The 23,143-nt window shown below is 41.2% G+C and overlaps 2 protein-coding genes across 8 annotated transcripts in view; both read left to right on the forward strand.

The window, feature by feature from the left end:
- The window catches only part of TPST1 (tyrosylprotein sulfotransferase 1), a 35,045-nt gene extending 23,727 nt beyond the window's left edge, over nt 1–11,318 (forward strand). For 5 of the 6 annotated variants that reach the window (XM_082068229.1, XM_082068228.1, XM_082068225.1 and 2 more), the window contains exons 4-7: nt 7,285–7,335; nt 8,876–8,949; nt 9,951–9,998; nt 10,768–11,318. In XM_082068229.1, the coding sequence (XP_081924355.1) occupies nt 7,285–7,335; nt 8,876–8,920 (96 nt within the window). In that variant the 3' untranslated portion in view covers nt 8,921–8,949; nt 9,951–9,998; nt 10,768–11,318. The remainder of the gene's footprint in view (nt 1–7,284; nt 7,336–8,875; nt 8,950–9,950; nt 9,999–10,767) is intronic. The other variant, XM_082068230.1, reaches the window with a different exon arrangement.
- An 874-nt stretch (nt 11,319–12,192) lies between these two features.
- Nucleotides 12,193–22,692, forward strand: KCTD7 (potassium channel tetramerization domain containing 7). 2 transcript variants are annotated; one of them, XM_082068621.1, is made up of 6 exons: nt 12,193–12,418; nt 14,082–14,202; nt 15,838–16,030; nt 16,799–16,968; nt 18,609–18,787; nt 20,185–22,692. In XM_082068621.1, exons 3-6 carry the CDS (start codon nt 15,887–15,889, stop codon nt 20,559–20,561), a joined length of 870 nt encoding a protein of 289 aa, XP_081924747.1. In that variant the 5' UTR covers nt 12,193–12,418; nt 14,082–14,202; nt 15,838–15,886; the 3' UTR covers nt 20,562–22,692. The 2 variants fall into 2 exon arrangements, with proteins under 2 accessions (XP_081924747.1, XP_081924746.1); XM_082068620.1 differs by lacking the exons at nt 12,193–12,418; nt 14,082–14,202 and adding an exon at nt 15,607–15,732.
- The last annotated feature ends 451 nt before the right edge of the window (nt 22,693–23,143 follow it).

The raw sequence follows: 23,143 nt of genomic DNA on the forward strand, positions 1-23,143 counted from the left end.
TATTAAGACTAAAATCCAAAAAAGCAAAAGGAATAAAGATGGCTAGTCTTCAGAACTCACAATATTCCTTTTGAAAATGGAGAAACATGAGACTTTCAAAATGTCGTGTGCCCCAAGGAGCCCTTTAAAACAACGTCTCAAATCACGTCTCAAATCACTGAGTGCGCGTTTGGGCGGCTCAAATTCCTACTTTGCTTTGTTTCATCCCAGCTGGTTCCCAGCAAATCCCTGCTCAGACCGTTGGGTCCTCTGTCCTTCTCGGTGACTATGGAAACATTCATGTCCTGATGGTTTCAAGATTTAAGGCTTCCCAGCTCCCAGAACAGTTTGCTCAGGTTGTGTAATTCTGCAGGCACGAGGCTCATCACCCTTGCTAGAAGTGCCAGCTGCCCGGCCATCCTGCGTTGTCACGATGCTGCCACCCAGCTTGGCCTGAAACCAAGTTTGTTTTGAATAATAATAATAACATTCTGGTTGGTGATCAGTGGGAGCTGACTCACTTCTGAAATACGAGTTGTTTTGTTTTCTGCACAGCTTTATTTTTTTTAATTTGGGGATCGAGGGCATATATTTCGAAACACTACAAGGTGTTTGGGAAGAGTTGGGGGAGAAGGAGAGGGGGTGGAAACTGTTAGTTTTGTCCATCAGGGATAGCATGTGCAGCCCTGTGGGTTTCCCCTTCTCTTCTGTGAACCTATGCTATTAATAATTACTTTTTGCTGCTACAGCTTGGAGAAGAGGGCATTTATTAAAGAAAAAAGAAATTCATTTAGATTTTTCCAGCCTTTAGGGACTGGCATGTGACAAGCTAAGTGTGTTATTTCACACTCTTAGCTGGTGAATTTGTAAATGACTGCAGCACTACTTTTGTTCTTTCTTTTAAAATTTATTCACCTACAATAGTCTTTCACAGAGTTTTGTGCTGGGTATATTGTTGGAAATGAAGTTATCCAAATAAAAACTATCCAAAGTTACTCCTCAGTATATAATAATATATATAAATCTTGTATGTAACCATTTATTGCTTCACTTTGTTTGGAAGCTGTTCTGTTTTCTTTATATTTGTGGTCTCTGAGAACTTTAAACCGAGCACCAAACTTGAATTTTGTTCATTGAAAACTGATGAAGTTTAGACTACTGAAGCTGAACTGTATTGTGTTAGCAGAGTAACCCGTTAGAGTGACCAACTTGAAATGCTGTTGAATTATCTGACACTTGTTATTCTGATAGCATTGGAGTTTCTTAATCTATTTAAAATGGCATGAGCTTGCACTTCAGATCACAGAATCACAGAATGCTAGGGATTGGAAGGGACCTAGAAAGCTCATCCAGTGCAATCCCCCCGCCGGAGGAGGAACACCCAGATGAGGTTACACAGGAAGGTGTCCAGGTGGGTTTGAATGTCTGCAGAGTAGGAGACTCCACAACCTCCCTGGGCAGCCTGGTCCAGGCTCTGGCACCCTTACTGAGAAGAAGTTTCTTCTCAAATTGAAGTGGAACCTTTTGTGTTCCAGTTTGAACCCATTACCCCTAGTCCTATCATTGGTTGTCACCCAGAAGAGCCTGGCTCCATCCTCGTGACACTCACCCTTTAGACATCTGTAAACACTGAGGTCACCCCTCAGTCTCCTTTCTGCAAGCTCAAGAGCCCCAGCTCCCTCAGCCTTTTCTCACATGGGAGATGCTCCACTCTCTTCAGCATCTTTGTTGCCCTGCGCTGGACTCTCTCCAGCAGTTCCCTGTCCTGCTGGAACTGAGGGGCCACAACTGGATGTGGTCTCACCAGGGCAGAGTAGAGGGGCAGGAGAACCTCTCTGGACCTACTGACCACCCCACTTCTAATCCGCCACAGGATGCCGTTGGCCTTCCTGGCCACAAGGGCCCAGTGCTGGCTCATGGTCATCCTGCTGTCCACCAGGACCCCCAGGCCCCTTTCCTGGCAAGCAGAAAGCAATAGGAAAGGGGAAGGATTGATTATATTTTTTTTTCCTGGCGTGGTTTTGAGGAGGGGAGTGTTTCAGTTTGGGGGGGGTTATGTAATACTGGCTCAAATTGCTTGTGGAAGCTGCAACAACAGGGTGGAAGCCCAACACCACTGAAATTCCTGGCAGGGGAGATTCTGGCTCCACCTAAAGATGGAATAACACTGTGTCATGTAGCTCATTGTTATCAGATATGTTAAAAAACAAACACATGAGTTATTCTTACAGAGAGTTCTTGTTTTGTATGATTAAAAGCAAAACGTGCTTAGAGCTAGATATCCTCTTTTGAATGCAGACAGGTCAGCATTTTATGATTAAAAGTCTGTGCATTGCCCAGGTGTAGACAATGATTTTAAAAGATTCCAAACTAATGTTCTGTTGGTCTCCAGGTACAATGTGGTGTTGTGAAATAAGACATCTATCTGTGACAGTACCTCCACTGGTGAAGTACAAATCTAACACAAATAGAACAGATTTTTCAGATATTTTCAATAACAGCCATTAACTTTTTGTTTATCTTTTTTTATGTTAGGCCCAACAATATTATCTTTTATAACACTTTATCTTGTCTTTGTTAAGGAACGCAGACCAGAGAGAACAAGGTCCGAGTAGAGTTGCACTATTCAGCACATCTCTGCATGTGACCCCCTCAAGGGGCAACCTTGAGTTATTCAGTGACTGCAGAATTGTGCTGGCTTGTGTTTTTCTTAGAACTCTGTTCCTGATCTGTTCATTATAATGATTGCAAGGGTCCCTTCCTTATGTATAAGTGGCTACTTCTTTTTCCCCCTAGGGTTTTAAATTCTACATCCTGAACATAAAGGAAAATAACATCTTGTAACTAAAATGAGTTTTAACCTGTAAATTATGCAGGAAATGCAAATAATTAAGCTGTCTGAACTGGAAGCCCGATCTCTGTATATTGAATTACAAAAGTAGAATCGCTCCGTGTTAGAGGAGTATCGGAGATGTCCTTATCATATTGTGAGTTTTTATAAAGTGTATGTCAGCAGTTTAACAGAATATACCGAAAGTGGAGAACAGCTCATAACTGCAGGACTCTGAATTATGCCCAGTAGAAACTGGCTTATTGTTGTGTTATGGTTGGCGAAGTGGTTTCCTTTCACATCTGTAATGTATTACATCAAATTTTCTTTGGCACATCCTTCCTACTAAATGAATTTGTATGCTTGGAATACATATTCTAGTAATTTCTTTTAACTTCCTCGTTACGTTCCTTGCCCCTGGAGAGACGGAAGTGCACAGAACTTTATAGAAAAAGCTATGGTTTTCATGATGACTGTTTAAATATGCGTGGGTTCTTCTAATCACATACGAAAGCTGTTATCTCTCTCTGGTTTATGTTCTGTTGATGGTATTTTCTGCAGTAACATCTAGAGGAATAAACAGAGTTCTATTAACTCCTGTTTCATGCCTGTTTTAAATTGAGGAAATGTCTCCTGCTGTTAAGAGTCGATATCCATGACAATCATGACCTCAAGGCTTTGTATTTGAGACTTTAAAGACAGAAACAATCTATGATAAAGGGTGCAAGTGTATTTATAAACTAATGCATGAGAATAATTACTTGTGCTGTCAAAGGTGGGTAATTGTGGAGCTGTGATGTAATGACGAGCTGCTCAAGGAGCTTAGAAAAAAAGGCCGTGCATCTCTAAAAAAATATATATACAAAATTAGGTATGATCTGTCTTTTGGCAGACATTCATAGGCCTGTCTAGAATCTTGCTCTTCATGTTGTTTCTACTGGCTAAATATTTACATCTCGCATGTCCCATTTCTTGGCAGTTCCAGCAGAGAGGTGAAGAATTCTGTAAGCCATGGAAGCTGCCTTAAAAGTTGAGGAAAGGCTGAAAGAGCAAGATGAGGGCACCTCCATGTACTGTGCAGTGAAGGATTGTTTCTAGAAAGGGCCTCTGATCTGCTTTTGCTGGTGTTCCTTTTTTTCTTTCTTTTTTTTTTTTTCAGTTGAATATCAATAGCTTTATATTCTTCAACTTTGATGTTTTGAAAATCTAGCAAGCGCAAGCACACTAACTTGCAGGTGAACTTATAGACAAAAAGACCCATTATCTCTCTGTACCGGAACTGGCCAGACATAATGTGACTTTCTAAACCAGGCTTGCAAGTGTGTGAAAAGGAGTGCTTTAATCTCCTGTGAAGATGAATTTCAGGTTACAGTTCTGAGTTACTTATGTTCTTAAGCTTTCTTTGAGTATTTATAAGGGTTTTCTCGGACAACTGGATGTGAAACTTGCTTACTGATCTCTTTTTGAGAATAATATGCATTTAGTTTGGTTATAAGAATGCATTTGTTTGTTGGTTTGTTTGTTTGTGTGTGGGGTTTTGGTGTTTTTTCTTTTTTAAATAGAACAGTCTGAATACTGCCAACACTGAACAACAAACGGACACAGGCTTCAGATTTTCACCCTCCCCCCCTTTGGAAATCCATTTGATCTTGCAAAATAATTCCCTTAGAAATGGTAAATGCCATTTCTGCTCAATTTTACTGAATTCTTGCTTAGACTGGAAATTATTCCAGTGTCCTGCCTCTACCTCTCTGCTGCCACTCTCTGAATAATGCGTTTTAGACTTAGAAATTGGTCAGAAAAGAATTTTGAATCTGAAACCTCTTAATTTCTTTGGCTGTACACGGAGTCATTGTTTATAGAATTTCTGGATTGCACTTGGTCCCCGGGTTTTGATTCAGAAGGGGCCACTTACTGTTTTTGGAACTACTTTAAACCAGTTTGTATGGAGTCTTAATCGTGACAAAACCAGCTTTCTAAATAATAGCAGTTCTGAATGAAAATTAGGCATGCATGTGTGTTAAACCTGATTTTTCTTGGGCCTGTAATTGGTTAGATTTGCCTTTGTAAATTGTAGTGTGGAAATTGTGATATTTAATATTAGTATCTTATGTCCTTGAAACATTTTCTTATCTTTCCAAGCTATGACATTAGTGTCATTACTTTTCTTAATATTGCTGATGGATTAATCACAGAATCACAGAATGTCAGGGATTGGAAGTGACCTCGAAAGCTCATCCAGTCCAATCCCCCTGCCGGAGCAGGAACACCCAGATGAGGTTACACAGGAAGGTGTCCAGGCGGGTTGGAATGTCTGCAGAGAAGGAGACTCCACAACCTCCCTGGGCAGCCTGGGCCAGGCTCTGTCACCCTTACTGAGAAGAAGCTTCTTCTCAAATTTAAGTGGAACCTTTTATGTTCCAGTTTGAACCCATTACCCCTTGTCCTATCATTGGTTGTCACCGAGAAGAGCCTGGCTCCATCCTCCTGACACTCACCCTTTAAATATCTGTAAACATTAATGAGGTCACCCCTCAGTCTCCTCCAAGCTCAAGAGCCCCAGCTCCCTCAGCCTTTCCTCATATGGGAGATGCTCCACTCCCTTCAGCATCTTTGTTGCTCTCCACTATTCATGCCTGTTAGGAGTTAATGTTGTTCTTTCAAAGGGTATTACAATGGTAAGCTTTTCAGAGCAGACGTATATAGATATATAATATAAAAATTAGATCAGGTCATAATTGCAGGAGAAGGAAAGAAGCAGGTCTCCAGAGAGGCAAACATAGTTTTGGTCACTCTGGTTCTGAATCAGTTGCAAATGTACCATAATCATCAGTATTAACTGTTTTTAAGAATTCCCAGATAATGACTGCAGTGATTTGCACAAAAAGATGAAGCAGTTCATCTGTTTCTTCCAACATCAGCACTAGTTCAGTAAGAGATACTGTTTTTTCTTGTGAACCTTGCCTAGATTGTTCTGTAGTGTTTTCTGATATGATTAGATAGTTGATTTGTAACTTCCATTTCTGCTCTCTAAAACACAGCCCACATTTTAATGGCTTGGTTGAAAGCTTAAAATATGAAATACTCGCCTTCATTTATAAATATTTATAGTATCTCTGAGCTCCAGTAAGCCACACGCCAAATTTTTGACCAGTGTGGCTTTCATTAAGGTTTCCATGGGAATGACAGTACCCCCCAGCTGAATAGAAATGAGCTGTGCCTGTCATTTTGAATCAACCTTTCTATTTTATCTAAAATATGGAACATCGGAAGGAACAGAGTTCTGCCATCTATGTGTATAATAATTCCTGCTCTCATGGTGGGACTCAGCAAAGCCTCGTTGTTTGGAGATGTTTGGCCTAGCAATGGAGAGGGCTGAAAACTACAAGCACCTCTGTCCCTCCATGTGAGTCACACATTTAATGGGCTGAGGCCTCATCCAGATGGCAAATTCTGAGCTGACTCGGCTGCTGTCCCAGCCACTGCAGTGTATTGACAAACTAAATGAGTACAGCTTTATATTCTGGTCATCCATTAATAGGAAAGCGGAGAAAATGGGTATTGTTAATAAGCATCCCTGAGTGTTCTTCCTTTGATGTAACAGCAAACCAGGGAGCAGAACTCTGAGTGAGGCTCTAGAGTAGCCCCGTTGCCATTCTATGGCGTTATAGAATTTTCTAAGTAGGTTTGTGACTTTTGATTTTATATGATTACAGTTACACAAGACTACAAAGAACTCATGACATTAGGGTGTGCAGTCTTTTTGGTTCAGTAGAAATGATGGTAAAACTCTTCAAGTATACTTTTCTGGAGAAAAGAAAAAAAGAAAAAAAACAACAAACAACCGCCAAACAACCAAAAACCACCACCAACAAAACACCACATACACAAACCCAGAATGCTTATTTCTCCCCTTCGGAACTGTAAACTGTATTCCAGTTTAATCTCAGAAGGAAACAGCTCTTAGGAAGTATCCTCTACAGAGAAGGCAATATGTTGCCAATTTAATTCCTAATTAGTCAGATAGTGGAAACACTTGTTTGGTGGGGCTGTTGCTATGTCTGAGGATGTTTATTGCTTGCTCTTTCTCCAAACAGCGTTGTTTCAGAATTAATATTATGCTCTAAAAGATTGGAAATTGCAGTATTGACAAACTCGTGAACTCAGGCTGGTAATGAGGCTACAGTTGTGAAATTTATAATCTTAAGAGCTGCTGACTAGAACTTTGTGACACTCCTGCTAGTAAGTGGAGCTCTTCTGTACTCTTATATGAAGCTATTAAATCTATATATCTATTAGTACAGAACAGAATATACTGTTCCAGTTGGAAGGGACCTACAACAGTCATCTAGTCCAAATAGGAAAGGATTATCCCACTGAATTGGTTTTTTTTCCATCCCCTTAACAAGCTCTTTAGCATTTGATACAGTAGTGAATGCTGGCTTTGAGTCATATATTGTTTTCTGTTTCTCCAGGTCTATAAAGGTGAATTTCAGCTTCCTGACTTTCTCAAAGAAGTGCCACAGGTACAGTATTGTATTTATTTCCTTTTTGTGGGTATAGCAGCAAGTTAGTACACCACCAGTCTTTACAAACCACTTCTTCGTACATTTGATTTTCTGTTTGATTGTGTTTCCAACCGCATTCCTTTTCCTCACGTAGACATGATGGGAAGGGTTTGGGCTGTAACCACAAGCCCGTTGACGGACCCAGTTCAGTTTGGAAGGTGGCATCTCCTGCTGCCAGGCAGCTCTTCTGTGTCTCCTGGAGGTACCAGAGCAGAGAGGATGGGCTTGTTCATGGATCTGCCTGTTGGGTGCTCCATTTTGGTAGCTCAAAGGGCTTCTGTGTGTGTGTTTTTCTTTTTTTCCTCTCTAATGTGTAGGGAAATTAACTCTCCTTCCCATAGCCTTGCAGATTTAAGATCTGCTAATCTAGCAGATCAGTTTTTGTAGGCTGCATAATTGATAGTAAATGTCTAAATGCCATCAAAAGTGCTCTCTACATTGTACTCTGGTTAAAAAAAATGGCAAGTGGCTCATCACTGTTACCAGCTTGGGGTGTGTTCAAGTAAAGCTAAGCAGAAAAAAACTTGGTTGGGTTGTTTTTTGTGTTTTGTTTTGTTTCTTCAATTCCTCCTGCATATACAAGACTACAGTGCTGCAGAATTGGGAGAGATGGCATTTTAGGGGCTTTCTGCCTTCAGAATTTTGTATCTCTGTGACTACAAGAGCAAGAGGCATTCTTGTCTCCCAGCAGCCTCAATGGGCGCTGTAGGTTGCCAAGCCTTCGGAGTTACCCATTATTATTGTTGTCGTTGCTGCTATTTTATGACTTTCAAAAAATGCCAGTCGTGGAGCTTCCTCAGCCTCCTGCAAGGCTTTATTCTTCTTTTCCAAGAGCTGGAGGCCACCACCATTCTTTGCTTATATTTTGTTCTGTTCAGCTGCTCATTCTTTTGGGTGGGAGGGGGTTGTCTCTTCACTGACCAGTGTTCACTTCGACCACATGTGATCTTTTTGCAGGGTAATGCTGTTCAAGGGGCACAACTTTAGCATAACTGTTTAAAAATAGGAGTGAGTAGGCAGAGCAGTGCATAGAAGTGGTAACTTGCAGCATAACCATACCCAAATATGCCAATACTTTAAGCAAAAGAGGGAAAGATTATATGCTTCTCTCCTGGTTTCTAAAAAGCCTGTAAAATGGCTAGAAGTAGACAAGTGATTTACAATGCTTCCGTTACTTTGTATTTCTACTTGATTTCCTGTCTTTAATGATATGTACAGTACAAAAGTTTATTTAGAATGTAAGTAGCCTATCAAAAGTAAAATAATTTGCAGTGTCTTTAGTTTGAAAAGAAGAAAAAAACCTACCGGGCACAAGCTTTCCTGACTTTGGATCCTCAGTATTAAGAAAAGACTCTTTGATTATGACTTTTGTTAGATATAGAGACTGAAGAATACCCGGCAGAATCTTCCACATGCAAACAAAGCACTTTGACATATTCTGTTGATTCAAATGACAACTTAATTGATTAAAAAGGAAAATTGGTTTCTTTTGTTCCAGCCAAAGAAGACAGTAGAAAGGAAGTCCCGTGGCAAGATAAAATGAACATGGATCAGTAAAGTCAAATAGCTGTGGTGTCTGTTTCATGTTTTCAGAATATAACTTTTTGCTGTGGACACCAAATCTTTCTGATAAATCTTTGTGTGATCTCTAGTGTGGGCTTTGCTCTTTTTACTCGATGTTTCACCTGCTCTCACCTTTTGAACTGTTGGTGCTCGTGCTTTGCAAGTTGTGCTCAGCTAATAGAAAACCATTGAGAACCTGGCACCACGCAGCTCCATGTGCTGTTGCTCACAGCATCGTTCACTCTTGACTGCTGGCCAAAATGTCTCTGCAGCTTAATGGCAAGACAACTATTTAAACGTGTGCTGCTTCAAAGTTATTGTCAGCAAATCGTGCTGAGAAATTGTGCTGTGGTTATTTCTAATGCTTTCAAATGCAATTGTTATTTCAAGATGATCTACAACCTCACAGTTGCAGCATAAGCAAGCGTAGGGTGTGTCAGAACAGGAGATTAAGTATTGCGGATAAGGATTTCTGGAAAATGCAGGGAGATGAGCCACCTGTAAAATGTAGCACACCGTGATAGGCAGTGTGCTGGCAAAATAAATGATCCTTGATCTGTTAGTTAAATTATGCTGTTTGTATTTCCCAATTATCTTTTGATACAGCAAGAGAACTTGATCCACTACTACTGGTAAATGTCCTCTTTCAATCCATGAGCTTTCAAAATAGGAATCTGCTAAATTTGAGGAGGTGGATTTGTAGTCAGCTGTGTATGATTACAGTATTTACCAAACTCTGAGCAGATTCCCCCAAAGTAAAGAAAGATCATCTAAAAAGCAAAAATAAGCTTTGTGAAATAGTAAGAGAATATTGCTTGAGCCATAAAAACTGATAGTGGAGATGAAATTGATGCTGATAGTGTTCTCCCTTAGTATTACATTGAAGATAAGATTAACATAATGTAACCAAACAGCTAGATGGTTTGGAGTGCAAACATTGGTGCGGATAATGAGATTTGTTTTCCTCTAATGTAAAATAGCTAATTTCTTTTTAATTATTTACTTAACAGACTGAACCTATGGAATAGAAGATACAATGGATATTTCTTGCACAGAAGGTAATAAAAGAGCATGCAGTCCTGCTCATTTGCTCCTCTTGATTTGTTAAGGTGATTTTTTTTAACTTATGTAACTCCATGTAAGATTCTGGGTGAGAAAAATATGAAGACATGGATCTTGATTCAGAATCTGTAGACATCCCATTGAGGTAAGTCCTAGTGGTGAGAGCCACAAAAGCGTAGTTTATGTGATTTAAGGGTCACAGTCCAGCTCTACATGGCTCGTCATAATTTGCAGTATTGGACTGTCAGCACAATTTTAGAGCCTGAAATGGAAAGGAATAAGTAAAACTGCTGCTATTGTCCAGGCATTCTTCAGCAGAATTTCTTGCGTATTTTAGTACCTGTGTGTCTTCTGGCACTGTGGCAGACTCGCACAACAAATTCAGGTTCACATGTTAAGAGAACAGTGAAACTTTAAAGAAGACTCTTGAATGTCTTTTTCTTCCTAAGTCACTTGCCCTTTCTAGATAGAGGAATCAGCTAAATATAATCTGATTTGCATCATTTGCTTTTAGGATGTCCCATAGCCAGTATTTTCAAGAAATTGTATTGTAGTTGTTGAATTAACAATAGCAAGATTGTGCTGAAGGGAGTGGAGCATCTCCCATATGAGGAAAGGCTGAGGGAGCTGGGGCTCTGGAGCTTGGAGGAGACTGAGGGGTGACCTCATTAATGTTTACAGATATCTAAAGGGCGAGTGTCACGAGGATGGAGCCAGAATATTACCTTGAAAGTGCAAACATAACTTTACTTTTTTTTTCTTTAGAAAAAAAGACTGCTGCCTTCTCCACGGAAATGATCTTACAAGGACCGTCCCACTGAGACCAGTGAGGGGTGCTGCTCATGGCCTGAATTTCCTCCCTCATTTCTTTCTTACTGTTTTTGTTCAAAATTTTGTTGTTGTGAGCGCATGTAGACCTGTTTGTTTAAGAAAAAAAAACAACAACAAAAACCAAAACCCAAGCACCGTTGTTAATGTCGAACTGTACTACACTCGCACAACTCTTTTTTTATGGTTTTAAAAAACGCAAAGCAATGCCTGTCTCAGAAACTGCTATTCTGTCTTAATTACAGAACTCCATCTCCAAAGAGTTTGTTTTTCTTTTCCTGTAGCAGTTTGGTTTTAAGTGTATGAAGCTTTCAAAAGAGTGCTCTGTGTTTGTCCTAAAAGATTTTTGGTGGAACAGTTGTTTTATTCACATGTGGAAATTGTTAAATATCTTTTATTTAAAAAAAAAAAGTTGATAATGTACATGTACAATTACAATTCAATGATCTTTTGTATTTTATTTTTCAAAATAAATGCTTTAAATGTGATTTTTTTTTTTTTTAATTGAAGTGTTTTCCTCAGAGTTAGGATGTCAATAATTCAAGATATTGATGTATTACTCAGATGGAAGGGGTGATCTAATGGCTGGGTTTTGTATCTCTTTTGAAGGTTTGCAATTGAATGCAATTTTTTTCTTTTAATGGCTATGTGATGGGAAAAAAAAAAGGTAAATTAGAGCATCCTACTGAGAGTTACAGAAGAGTATCATGAGATTGATTTATGGCAGGAAAAAGGTAATTTTTAGCCTATTTAATTTGTTCCTTAAAAGCAATTGTGTTCAGACAGTTGCTGGAGTGAATCCACTTCTGAAAACCCTGACATCAAATTTGTGTCCTAAAGCTCTGAGCATCTGGTTCACGATTGTTCAAGGAAGGGTTTTTTTGGGAATGTTTTTCCACAAGTTCTCCCTTTTAAGATTTGACATAGTTTTGCTTTTTCCCTGTTTCTTTTGTTGCTGCAGTTTGAGATCATTAAAATGTATTTGTAAACCCACCAGGGAATGAAGAACATTTAAGTGCCTTCGGTGACCAAGTTAATTTTGCAGTTCGGTGCAGATTTACAGAACGGTTGTTGGAACAGTAAACCCGGAGCGCCCCCTAGTGCGGCCCCCGGGCACTGCCGCTCCTCCCCGGGCACGGACACGAGCGGCTCAGCGGTCCCGCCTCCTGCTGCCGGCACAAGCGTTTCACTAACGGAGCGGTCGTTAATTGAGGAGTTACGGGGCGTTTCCCCTCAGAAATTAGTTAAAAAACCGTGTGTGAACGGAGGGGGGAACTCCCACCGCTGCCCCCTCCCCGTGCGGGGACACACCCGGGCCCGGTTCCCGCCCCGGCGGCCCCGCCCGCGCGGGACCCGGATGGGCCCTACGTGACGCGGCGGCCGCTCTCGCTCCCGCCTTCCCGGAGGCGCCGCCGCAGGTGAGAGCGGGCGGGGAGAGGCGGCGCCGCCCCGTTGCCGGCCGTTCGCTCTCCCTCCTCCGGCAAATGTGGCGCCGGGCTGGGCGGTGGTTCCCCCGCGGCCCGGCAGGGGGCATGAGCGCGGCCCGGGGCACAGCGGCCCCGTTAACCGGCCACCGGCGGCCTGTCAGGTGAGGGGCGGGAAAGCAGCCCGGGGAACGGGAGATGTCGGTGAAGCGCTGGGGAGCGGCAGCTTCCAGCCCGCGCTGAAGGAACCGGGAGCCGCTGCCCTGCCCGGGGCCGCTGCCGGAGCGCCGGGTGCGGGAGCACCTGGGCCTCTCGCCACAGAGTCAGTCCCGCACCTGCAGGCACTTTGTGGTGAATGTTTAGGCTGCTTAGAAGGACCTAACAAGGCGCTAAGCACCCGTTAATATTTAATTGCCTAATTAATATTTAATTTGCTGGACACCTGGCGTGCCCACAGGTCTGGCTCAGTTCCCAAGCTCCCTCAGGACTGTCCATGAGCGGGTCGGCGTCTCCACACCTCAGTGGTGAAACTGGAAAGCTGCTTCTAGCTGGTGAAAGCTTTTCCATGCCGTGAGGTTCTGTGGCACAGGGCAGGTCTCCTGGCCTTTATCCACCTGTCATTTGTGGTTATTTTTTCCTGCTGCCCTGTGATTACCTGGGACGGTCACTGTGATGATGAGGGTTCCCCTCACGCCCTCCCACGTCTTTGCTCGATGATGCACAAGTTACAATATCGCTTCATCGTACCTGTGTTGTCTTTTGTTAATGAGTAGAGATGTTGAGTATGTCCAGAGTTTTCCACTCATGTGTATAATACAGTTCACTGTATCTCAGGGATCCCTTCCCTCTTTTAGGGTGTTTTTTTCCCCATTCTGACACGGATTTTTTAGGATTAGCTGGATGTCGTGTTTTTTCCTGCTTTGTTCACATAAACCTTTGATCATCTGAGTCTCTTGAATGCTACAGAGAAACTGTGAGTCACGTCTCATTCTGCGTCCTCACAGGGACCCAGTTTCTCTTGACAAAGGGAGAGTCTTTCCAGCAATCTGGTTGGTATCTCCCAAAAACAAGCACGTTCCAATGAGTTGGGTTTGAATAGCAGTTTGTGTAGGGCTTCTTTGGTGGATTCATTCAGTACATTGACGAGAAAGACTTTGTGTAATCATTATGTCACTTTTTTTATAGGTATGTAACTTTTCCCACACCACTGTAACCTCAGAATGTATTTAAGATAAAGTGTTTTTTAAACTGATGTGGAAAAGTTGAGGGAACAGCAGAGCCCTGAAAAGCCTTTCTGAATCTTAGCATCAAGTAAAACTCGATGCAGCTCTGTACCTAGGGAATGAAGCAAAACTTGCAGGTTCAGTTCGTTTAATAAGCTCTCTTTGGTGTGTATATGTGAGACAGCATCTGAGCTGTTGATAACAAAGCTCCAGGAAGTAATCTCTGCAGCTTAAATGTCAGGTAGCTTGTAAACTGGAAGGAGGTATTTCTGGTAGTGTTGGATGGTGCTGACATTTGGTTCAATTAAATATTTGATTTGGAAATCATTTTGCTTATTGGTGATGTTTTCTCATTAATTATCTGCTGATCTGTCCCTAGACATATATGAAAATTAAATGGGTGCATTTACTTACCTTAAATAAACAAACCATGTAACTTTAATAATGGTTAATAATTATTGTGCATGCTTTGAGTGGCAAGAAGAGGATATTCAGATGGATGCATATTCCTCATGAAATGAAAAGAACTGAAATACAGAGAATCAAAATACAGAAGACTGGATGTCAGAAACCAGCCAGTGACTGGCTTATGTTTTTCTTTTAGGAAGATTCTCTGTTCCAGTCAGTGTTCTGCTGTTTCACTGCTCCGTGTCTGGGGATGAACAGGAAGTGAAGCAAACCCAGAGAGGAACTTCTGGTACCTTTTAATGAACGTCAAAAAACAGGTTAAACTTGTCAATGATCAATCTCTTCATTTTACGGCCACTAATCTTATTCTTGGAATCTCGGACTAATTATGGGTTGAGTTCTTGTATGCTGAACCTCACCATTTAGGAGATTGCCTTGTGTGAACATTCCAATAGAAAATAAGGTTGTTATTCATGAGCGTAACATGTCCTCTCTCATGTTTTTCCTAAACCCTGGTGTCACGTTGAAGGAGGACAATGAATGAGGAAGAATAATTCCTTTTTCTCAAACCTCTGCTTCTGTTGGGGAAAAGGGCCTTTTTGGTACAGTGCCACATGGATGAGAGTATCCAAAACACATTCTGTGCTCCATGATTCTGATTTTGGTGAAAGAAGATGATGTGTGTTCCTACAAAACAGGGAGGTTTTAGTGTGATCAGCTCTCTGAAGAGTCTGTTTTGACCAGGAGCATCCAGGCTTGCTCTGCCTTCTTTTTGAACTTGCAGCTTTTCCTTTAAGAGCTGAGCTCTATAGACAGCCCTACAATGTGCATCATGACTGCATTAGCAGAATTAGGAATGCAGAATAATTAATCATGGCTGTCACAATTTTATGTCACATATTTAGTCAATAAATAAATATACCAGATATGCTTGTGCAAATATTCCTCCTCTTTTTACGTTTTCTAGTGATTTGAGAGAAGGAGCTTGCAGGGTTAGAGAGCTACATAAATCCTCTAGTAATATATTTGTTAGGATGTTGTGATGGCACTGGAGACACCACAGCAATCCTGTAAGCAGAGGTATTTTTTACATAATGCAGTGAAAGAGAACAGCAGGGTTTCTAGTCTTTCCTACTCTGCCCTTTCAATTATTATTTTTATGAAGCAGCTTATTGTTAGTCCCTCCCATCCTCTGGTTGAAGATGGATTGTGAAAGCATTGCAGCTGGAGTTGCTATGTGGTTTTTTTCCATGCAGGAAAGGAAACTGATAATTAGCAAATGCACAATATAATACGTGGAGTTAATATCAGATGTGTGTGTCTGTGTGCAGCACAGCGTGATGCAGTGGGCAGGAAAGCGCCTGTTTTCTCTGTCTGAGTAGAAGGCTCAATTTTCTCGTTTCACAGGAAACGCTACAACGGAGCAGGGAGCCTGTACCCGCCTGTCGTTGTCCTCAGCGGACTCTGATCCGCTTTTGCAGCTGGCGGCGATCGCCTGGGAGCAGCAGTTCAGGTGTTGCCCAGCACACAGGCCCGATGAGAGCCGGCATTTCGGGCCGCGTTTCTGCAGACGGCCTATTGCGATGGCCGGGATGGAACGGCGGCCACCCAAATTCACCCAACAAATGACATTTTGCTGCAAAAGCGTGGCGGAGCCAATCACGCACCGCAGCGTGCAGCCAATGGACACCGCTCTCTTACCCAGCCACTGGCAGGGGCTCGGGGACTGGAGGACATGGTACAGCTCTGCAAACTGCATTCCTGCAGAGACAGCCCTCTGCGAGTTAATTTTTCAGCACAACAGTCACCCGCGCTGTGATTCATTTCCCAGGAATAACAATGCCATTGTAAATGCTCGGTGTGAAGCCGGGGAGGGCCGCGCCGTGCCTGCCGTGTGATCTGCAGCCGGTGGGGACAGCGCCTGAGTAATTTGGGTCTTGTTTCCCATTTAGCATTGCCACGGCTGCCGACCCAGCAGACCTGCTGACGAGAGCCAGAGGGATGGTGGTAGTTACGGGGCAGAACAAAGTGAGCGGAGACCCGGATGATGCCATGTCGAGCTCAGATGCAGAGGATGATTTCCAAGAGCCGGCCACTCCTACTGCAACCCAGGCAGGACAAGCGCTACCTCTGCTGCCGCAGCAGGTAAGAGCTCTCTGGGACTGCTCGTCTGATAAGGTCTGCTCAGGCGCCGAAGGATTCAGGATTTCTTTATTGGGGTATTTACGATTATCCAGTTCAGTTTCTATTAGTAGCTAAATGGTCGAATAAAACTAAGTCTCTTGAATTTTACTTCAGTTGCTTGGCAGCATTACTCAGAATTTCCATCCATGTTTGGACTTGACAAATACAAATAAGTGTTTATTCTGGTACCAAGGCATCATTAAGGTGTCATATTAAGATTTTAGGCCTGCTATAAACATAATGTAAATACAGAATCACTGTTTATTTCAGTGTATAGTATAGTATAGGAGCCAGTAGAGTAACACCTGAGTGTGAGTCCCAGGGCTGGCCTGAGATTTCCTACCTTTTGTTTTGTGTGTGTGGAAGGAGGGGCCAGGGTTGGTTTGTTTGTTTTGGTTTGGTTTATTTTCCCAAAAGAGCCAAGAGGAGGCTTCGGGCTTTTAATGAATATCTGGTATTAAAGCCGAGTGGTTACTGCTGTTTCCGATTTCCAACTAAAATGAAAACATTCACTGATTACACGCAGACGCCAGCCAAAGTGTTCAAGTTGTTAACCCTTGAACCTCGCTGTTTGGTGATGACAGGCCAGGAGAGAAGCGCTTGTCAGAGCAAATCATGTCCCAGCAGCAGAGTCTGTACGCTGTTCTTCTGGAAGTTGTAACCCTTTTGGCCTGAACATGTCTGCAGAGGAGCGGGGGCTCCTTTCTGATGATGTGATTGCTTTTGCAGTTTCCAGAAGTTGTTCCACTAAACGTGGGCGGCATGTATTTTACAACAAGACTGTCAACACTGAGACGTTATGAGGACACAATGTTGGCGGCTATGTTCAGTGGAAGACACTATATTCCAACAGATGCTGAAGGCAGATACTTTATCGACAGAGATGGAACCTACTTTGGGTATGTACAGTGTTCCCAGCAGTATACGTTAAAAGTTTTACTGAAGTAAATGATTTTTAATGAAAAATAAGTTTTAACATTTTTTTTTCTTCTAGTTAAATCATATTTTTGTAGTAGGTAAATGTGACTGACTGGCATCCGCACCGTCAAAACTTCTCAACAGAAGAGTATATTGCAATTAAAAAACTATTAGTTTTATTCTTAAGGACTTGAGTTTTACAATGGGAAAAGGAAAACAGGTAATGTTTTGAATTTGTGCGTAGATTATCTCCTTTTAAGGTGTTTTGACGTTTTAAAAAGGATTGTATTTGGCATTGCTTTTCCTAGGAAGCTCTTTTGTACAACACTTTTTTTAACTGATACTGCAGTATTTGTGATAAAGAGAGAACGGAAGGAATGCATCTAGGTTTTTTAAACAGTGGAAAGTATGATGTTTTCAGTGTTTAAACAGGATATAATGTAATTGGTAAAAAAGCACAAGCCTCAAAGGATTTTTTAAAAATTATTTTTGCTGTTAGTGCCATATTCCTTCGCCTTCAGGATTCCTTCTTATGCTTTTGTTTTATTTTTAATTAAACTAGCCATGATTCCAGTCATATTCTGTTTGAATTGGTGTGGGATGCCTAGAAAATGTAAGCAGTGCTCATGAGTTGCTGTTCATGGGTTAACGGCTCTGCCCAAGGCACACTTTGCAATTTAACTTGAATGTCTTGTTTCTCCTTTGTAGACATTTCCTTAATATCCTCAACAGAGAAGGATTCAGTTATTTTCAAAGCACATTTGGATAGTACTATAACCTGGCACAGATATAGATTAAGCCACTATTTTTATTGGAAAATAATTGTTTCTTTACATTTGGCAATTTGGAAGCACCTGCTACTTAGTTGGGAAATCAGTTCATTTGTGATGTTATCAATCTGAATTCAATATACAGCTGGAACGGAGCACCAAGTGTAGCACTTGCTGTATTTGTTGACATTTTAATGAAGATTGCAGTAATGCTTGCTTTAGTTGATATGGTCAATAATAGTTTTGTTGGTTAATGCTTATAAAGTGATTTCTTTCCCTGTTAGAAATCTTGTCGCTTAACAGTGTTTCTGAATTGCGAGGGAATGTTCTTTCTTCTTGTAATACATACCACAAATGCATATGGCCCCAATCTGATGAAGAGAACCCCTCCTTTGCAAATGCACTATCTATTCAGCTGGAATCCTGCTTCTGTGTGGGCTAAAATATCCACGTGTATGATTCTCCAGGAAACTGCAAAAGATTATTTTGTCACAGACCTAAATTTGAAATAGAGTGACGACAATCTCTTTCCCATTAAATACTGTCCACGCCTCTATTTTAAATGATAACTCCACCTTGAAGTTTTTGTTTAAAATATGACAGCATTTTCTGAAATGGCTTTTGACATTAACAGTGTAAAAATGTGAAATGATGACTTGGAAACTTGAATATGGCAAATGCTTTTAAAAACGTATGTTGGAAATATGACTCACACTTACTTCAGTTACTGTCTAAGCATAGGGATTTCTATCTCAATAGAATGAACAAATGTCCGGTGTTTACTCTCCAACCTGCAACAGTTTTGGCAGAAACTTGTTACTTAACAATATTTTTGCCTTTTTTTTTTTTAGAGACATACTTAACTTTCTACGATCTGGTGACCTGCCACCGAGGGAGAGAGTGAGGTCAGTTTACAAGGAAGCACAGTATTATTCCATAGGACCCTTGCTAGACAATCTAGAGGACGTCCAGCCTCTGAAAGGAGAAAAAGTCAGACAAGCTTTCCTGGGTCTGATGCCATATTACAAAGGTAAATGAACAAAGAACTATTGACTCTTTCTCCCAGAGCAATTCAAGTCATATACACAGCGCTTTCTGGTCTCCTTTCAGCTTTCAGAATAACTCCATTGTATTTTAGAAGTTTATGGGTCTTTCATGGCCTTTAGATCTTTGAGGTCTCCACGTCAGTTTTGTTCCTGCTGTATCCAAGGATGTGGATTTTTATGCTGTCTTAAAAGGGAGCAAGATCTAGGCCATAAAATGCACGGCTTATTATTAAATGAGAATGTTTCTCTGCTTCTGTGTTTGTTCCATTAGAACCTGCAACTGAATAGATTTGGGCATGTACTAAGGACACCAAGTTCAAGTGGAAGATGAGAGTTTATAGATCATGGAAGGAGAGGCTGGCCACTTGTGGAGAGTATAAGGCTGTTGTCAGAGGGTGTAGGGAGGCAACTAGGAAAGCTAAGGCCTCCTTAGAATTAAACCTGGCGAGAGGGGTCAAGGACAACAGGAAGAGCTTTTTCCAATACGTGGCAGATAAAACTAACACCAGAGGCAATGTAGGCCCACTGATGACCTGGGGGTCCTGGTGGACAGCAGGATGACCATGAGCCAGCACTGGGCCCTTGTGGCCAGGAAGGCCAATGGCATCCTGAGGTGGATTAGAAGGGGGGTGGTTAGTAGGTCAGAGAGGTTCTCCTGCCCCTCTACTCTGCCCTGGTGAGACCACATCTGGAATATTGTGTCCAGTTGTGGCCCCTCAGTTCCAGCAGGACAGGGAACTGCTGGAGAGAGTCCAGCACAGGGCAACAAAGATGCTGAAGGGAGTGGAGCATCTCCCATATGAGGAAAGGCTGAGGGAGCTGGGGCTCTTGAGCTTGGAGGAGACTGAGGGGTGACCTCATTAATGTTTACAGATATTTAAAGGGTGAGTGTCAGGAGGATGGAGCCAGGCTCTTCTTGGTGACAACCAATGATAGGACAAGGGGTAATGGGTTCAAACTGGAACACAAGAGGTTCCACTTCAATTTGAGAAGAAACTTCTTCTCAGTAAGGGTGCCAGAGCCTGGAACAGGTTGCCCAGGGAGGTTGTGGAGTCTCCTACTCTGCAGACATTCCAACCCGCCTGGACACCTTCCTGTGTAACCTCATCTGGGTTTTCCTGCTCCGGCAGGGGAATTGGACTAGATGATCTTTCAAGGTCCCTTCCAATCCCTAACATTCTCTGATTCTGTGAAGTTAACAAGAGAACTGAGATTGATTTAGTTACTCTATGTCTAGCTCCATGGAACTTCCTGTTGCTGCTAATATTACGTTAAGAATAACTTGTTAAACACTGAAGCAACATGTTTCACATAAAATAATTGCATTTGTTTTCTTCTACTAGGTGCTTCATTGTTATTTTCAACTTTTCTCATTTTTTAGATCATTTGGAACGGATAATCGAGATAGCAAAGCTTAGAGCCATGCAAAGAAAAGCAAGATTTGCGAAACTGAAGGTGTGTGTCTTCAAAGAAGAGATGCCCATCACTCCCTACGAATGCCCACATTTCAACTCTTTGCGTTTCGAAAGGAGTGAAAGTGAGACAAAGCTGTTTGAACACCATTGCGAAGTAGATGTATCTTTTGGCCCCTGGGAGGCTGTAGCTGATGTGTACGATCTCTTGCACTGTATCGTGACAGACCTGTCTGACAGAGGGATAACTGTGGATCACCAGTGTATCGGGGTGTGTGATAAACACCTGATAAACCACTATTACTGCAAGCGTCCTATCTATGAATTCAAGATTACTTGGTGGTGAGTTATTCTGTTGACAATGGTGCAGGGCGTAAAAGGACTTCTAGACGACAATTGCTTTTAATATTTTTGCAACGTGTCTCTGGAAATGCATTGCTGCTAACGTATATCGGAATCAGTCTGCTGGAATGCTGGCTAACGCTTAGCTGCTCAGCGAAGGAGAACCTGTTCCAGAGGCTGGAAAACCTCCGAAATCTTGAAAAACCAGCCTGAAACAAGACTGTTGGCTCAGGTACCTTAATGAGGCACAAAACAAAACCACCTCATGGAAACGATAGAGAGGAGCGTGTAACATCTTTTAGAAGGTGCCACCTATCATGTGGCTTTAGTATCACAGTCTGCAAAATGGATATTGCAGATCTCACCTGCATTATTATAAAGCCGGGGTGCTAATAATGCTGACATAACGTGGTTGAATTTTACCCACTTAGAAATGTTTTAGTCGCTACTTAAACTTTCCACTTTATAAAACTGAGTAACACCCAGCACAGAGATTCTGGAAATGTAATTTTCATGTAATAGACCATTCGAAACAAAAAATAGAGGAGTATGCCCTATATATTATTAATTGTTGTCACGATTAAGCTGTATTTCTTTTTAAATTAAGAATCTGCATTGTGAATTATTATATTTCAATTATTTCCATTGTTATAAAAAGAAATAGCAGATTTGGAATATATTCCTAAATGCTTTTAGGAATAATAACTGTTCATGGAAGACTTGTGCCTGTTTTTAGCCTTAGACATTCTAAATGTTTACAGTATCTAAAAAAAAGAAGCTCTATAGAATCAGGTCATTTGCAGAGGCTTTTGGTAAATGAGAAAACCCTATATGTATGTTCCTATTAGCAGAAGCAAGAGGAATATTTAATGTATATTATTTTATTACTGACTCTTTTTACATTCCGTGCCATTAAACTTTGTTCTAGATTTAGAGCTGAATGATGATACTAGACAAGCGCTTCCTTCACCTCACCTTCTTCAGTCAATAAATCTCATTTTTAACATCCTTGTTGACCCTTCCTGGTGCAAAACCAGGAAAAAAAAATCAACCTTCATATTCAAATATTTCTCAAATTACCAGCCAGTATATCTGAGTGGTAAATTGATTTCTACAATAAGACAGCCCTTGCAGAATCATATTCTTTTCCGAAGTTAATTGTTGCACTTCTGACATTAGTAACCACATCCCGAAGTTGAATTCCTGTACATCCAAAACTGAAAGGTAGATGTAAATGTCAGGGAATCTTAAACCACAATTTCTAAGAAAATGATCTAAGGTGGCTACTTGTACACTTAAGACCCTTAAGTTCAGGTTGTCAGCATCAGTTTATTTAGAGACTACAATGAGAAATGCCATTTTACTGGATTATTCAGGGTTTTTTTTGCCACTTCCCATATATGTATTTACATGAGACAACTCTGGTTTGAATTTCAGCACTACTTATAGAAATGGAACACAGTCTGATTTAACCGTACATTTTTTGGTTTGTCTTTGAGAATTTTGCCGCTGTTACTCTAGAGAAGCTGATGACAGAATTCCTGTTTTGATCATGTTTGGTATTTTTTACTATGCACATACTGATATTTTACAACTATTTCCTGTTTAATGTTTAAATAAGAAAAACTACCTAGCCGAATAGATGAAAATTAAAATATTGGTCTGTATCAGTTGAATCTTAATCAAAACTTTCATCCTTGCGATTCTCCAGGAGAGAGCAAACATAAAGTGCAATATTGACAAAGCAAACGTGGATCTGAGCCAGCAAATTTGATTAAACACATTCATTCTGTGTTGTGATTTGTGCAAGTTGACAATATTGTTATTTTATTGACTACACTTGTTCTAAGCAGTCTTTGTTTACAATGATTTAGATGATATTGCCTAATGTGTGTTCATTTTTTGACAGAAACAGAAGAGTTGTGCAGGCGGATGTCAGGGGAGTATAATCTAATAACTGGTTTATATAACGTTATTGATTTATCTTTTCTTGGTGTGTAGCGTAATTTTTGAAATTCTGCGTTTGCAACAAAAATGTGAGTAGCTGATCTACTAAATCCATGTTTAAGATGATTAATGTTTTTGTATATCATGAATGCTTTATAATTGTCTAATTAAACTAAATGCCTATGCAATACGGCTTTTTTTTTTCTTTACTTATATATTTTCTCTATATCTAGCTAGGCCGGAGGTTTGCTAGGATGTACTTACCTGTGTCTCTGGGATTCTCCTGCTTAGCTTCCTTGCCTCTTTCTCACCTATACAGCTACTTTTCTGTCCCAACACTCCCAAATATTCTGTGTTTGCCACCTGACACTATAGACAAATTGGCCATGTACTCAAGGGCTCAGTACAATATCGCTATGAATGTCATCTTTGCAGATCATTAAAAGGACAATGCATGTCAGTCCATTTAGCTCATTCAATTTGAAGGAAGGACATATATTACACTGAAAATTATGGGAATCTGGCTGACCTGCTCTGCAGCCACTATAGTCCCTCTCCTCATTTCCCCTGTGATGCGAGTTCGCTTTGCACGACTGCAAATGGAAATTAAGACACCGGGGTTCGTTTAACAGCACCAGC

The sequence above is a fragment of the Streptopelia decaocto genome (genome assembly GCF_964273445.1).
Source record: "Streptopelia decaocto genome assembly, chromosome: 18".
Lineage (NCBI taxonomy): Eukaryota > Metazoa > Chordata > Aves > Columbiformes > Columbidae > Streptopelia > Streptopelia decaocto.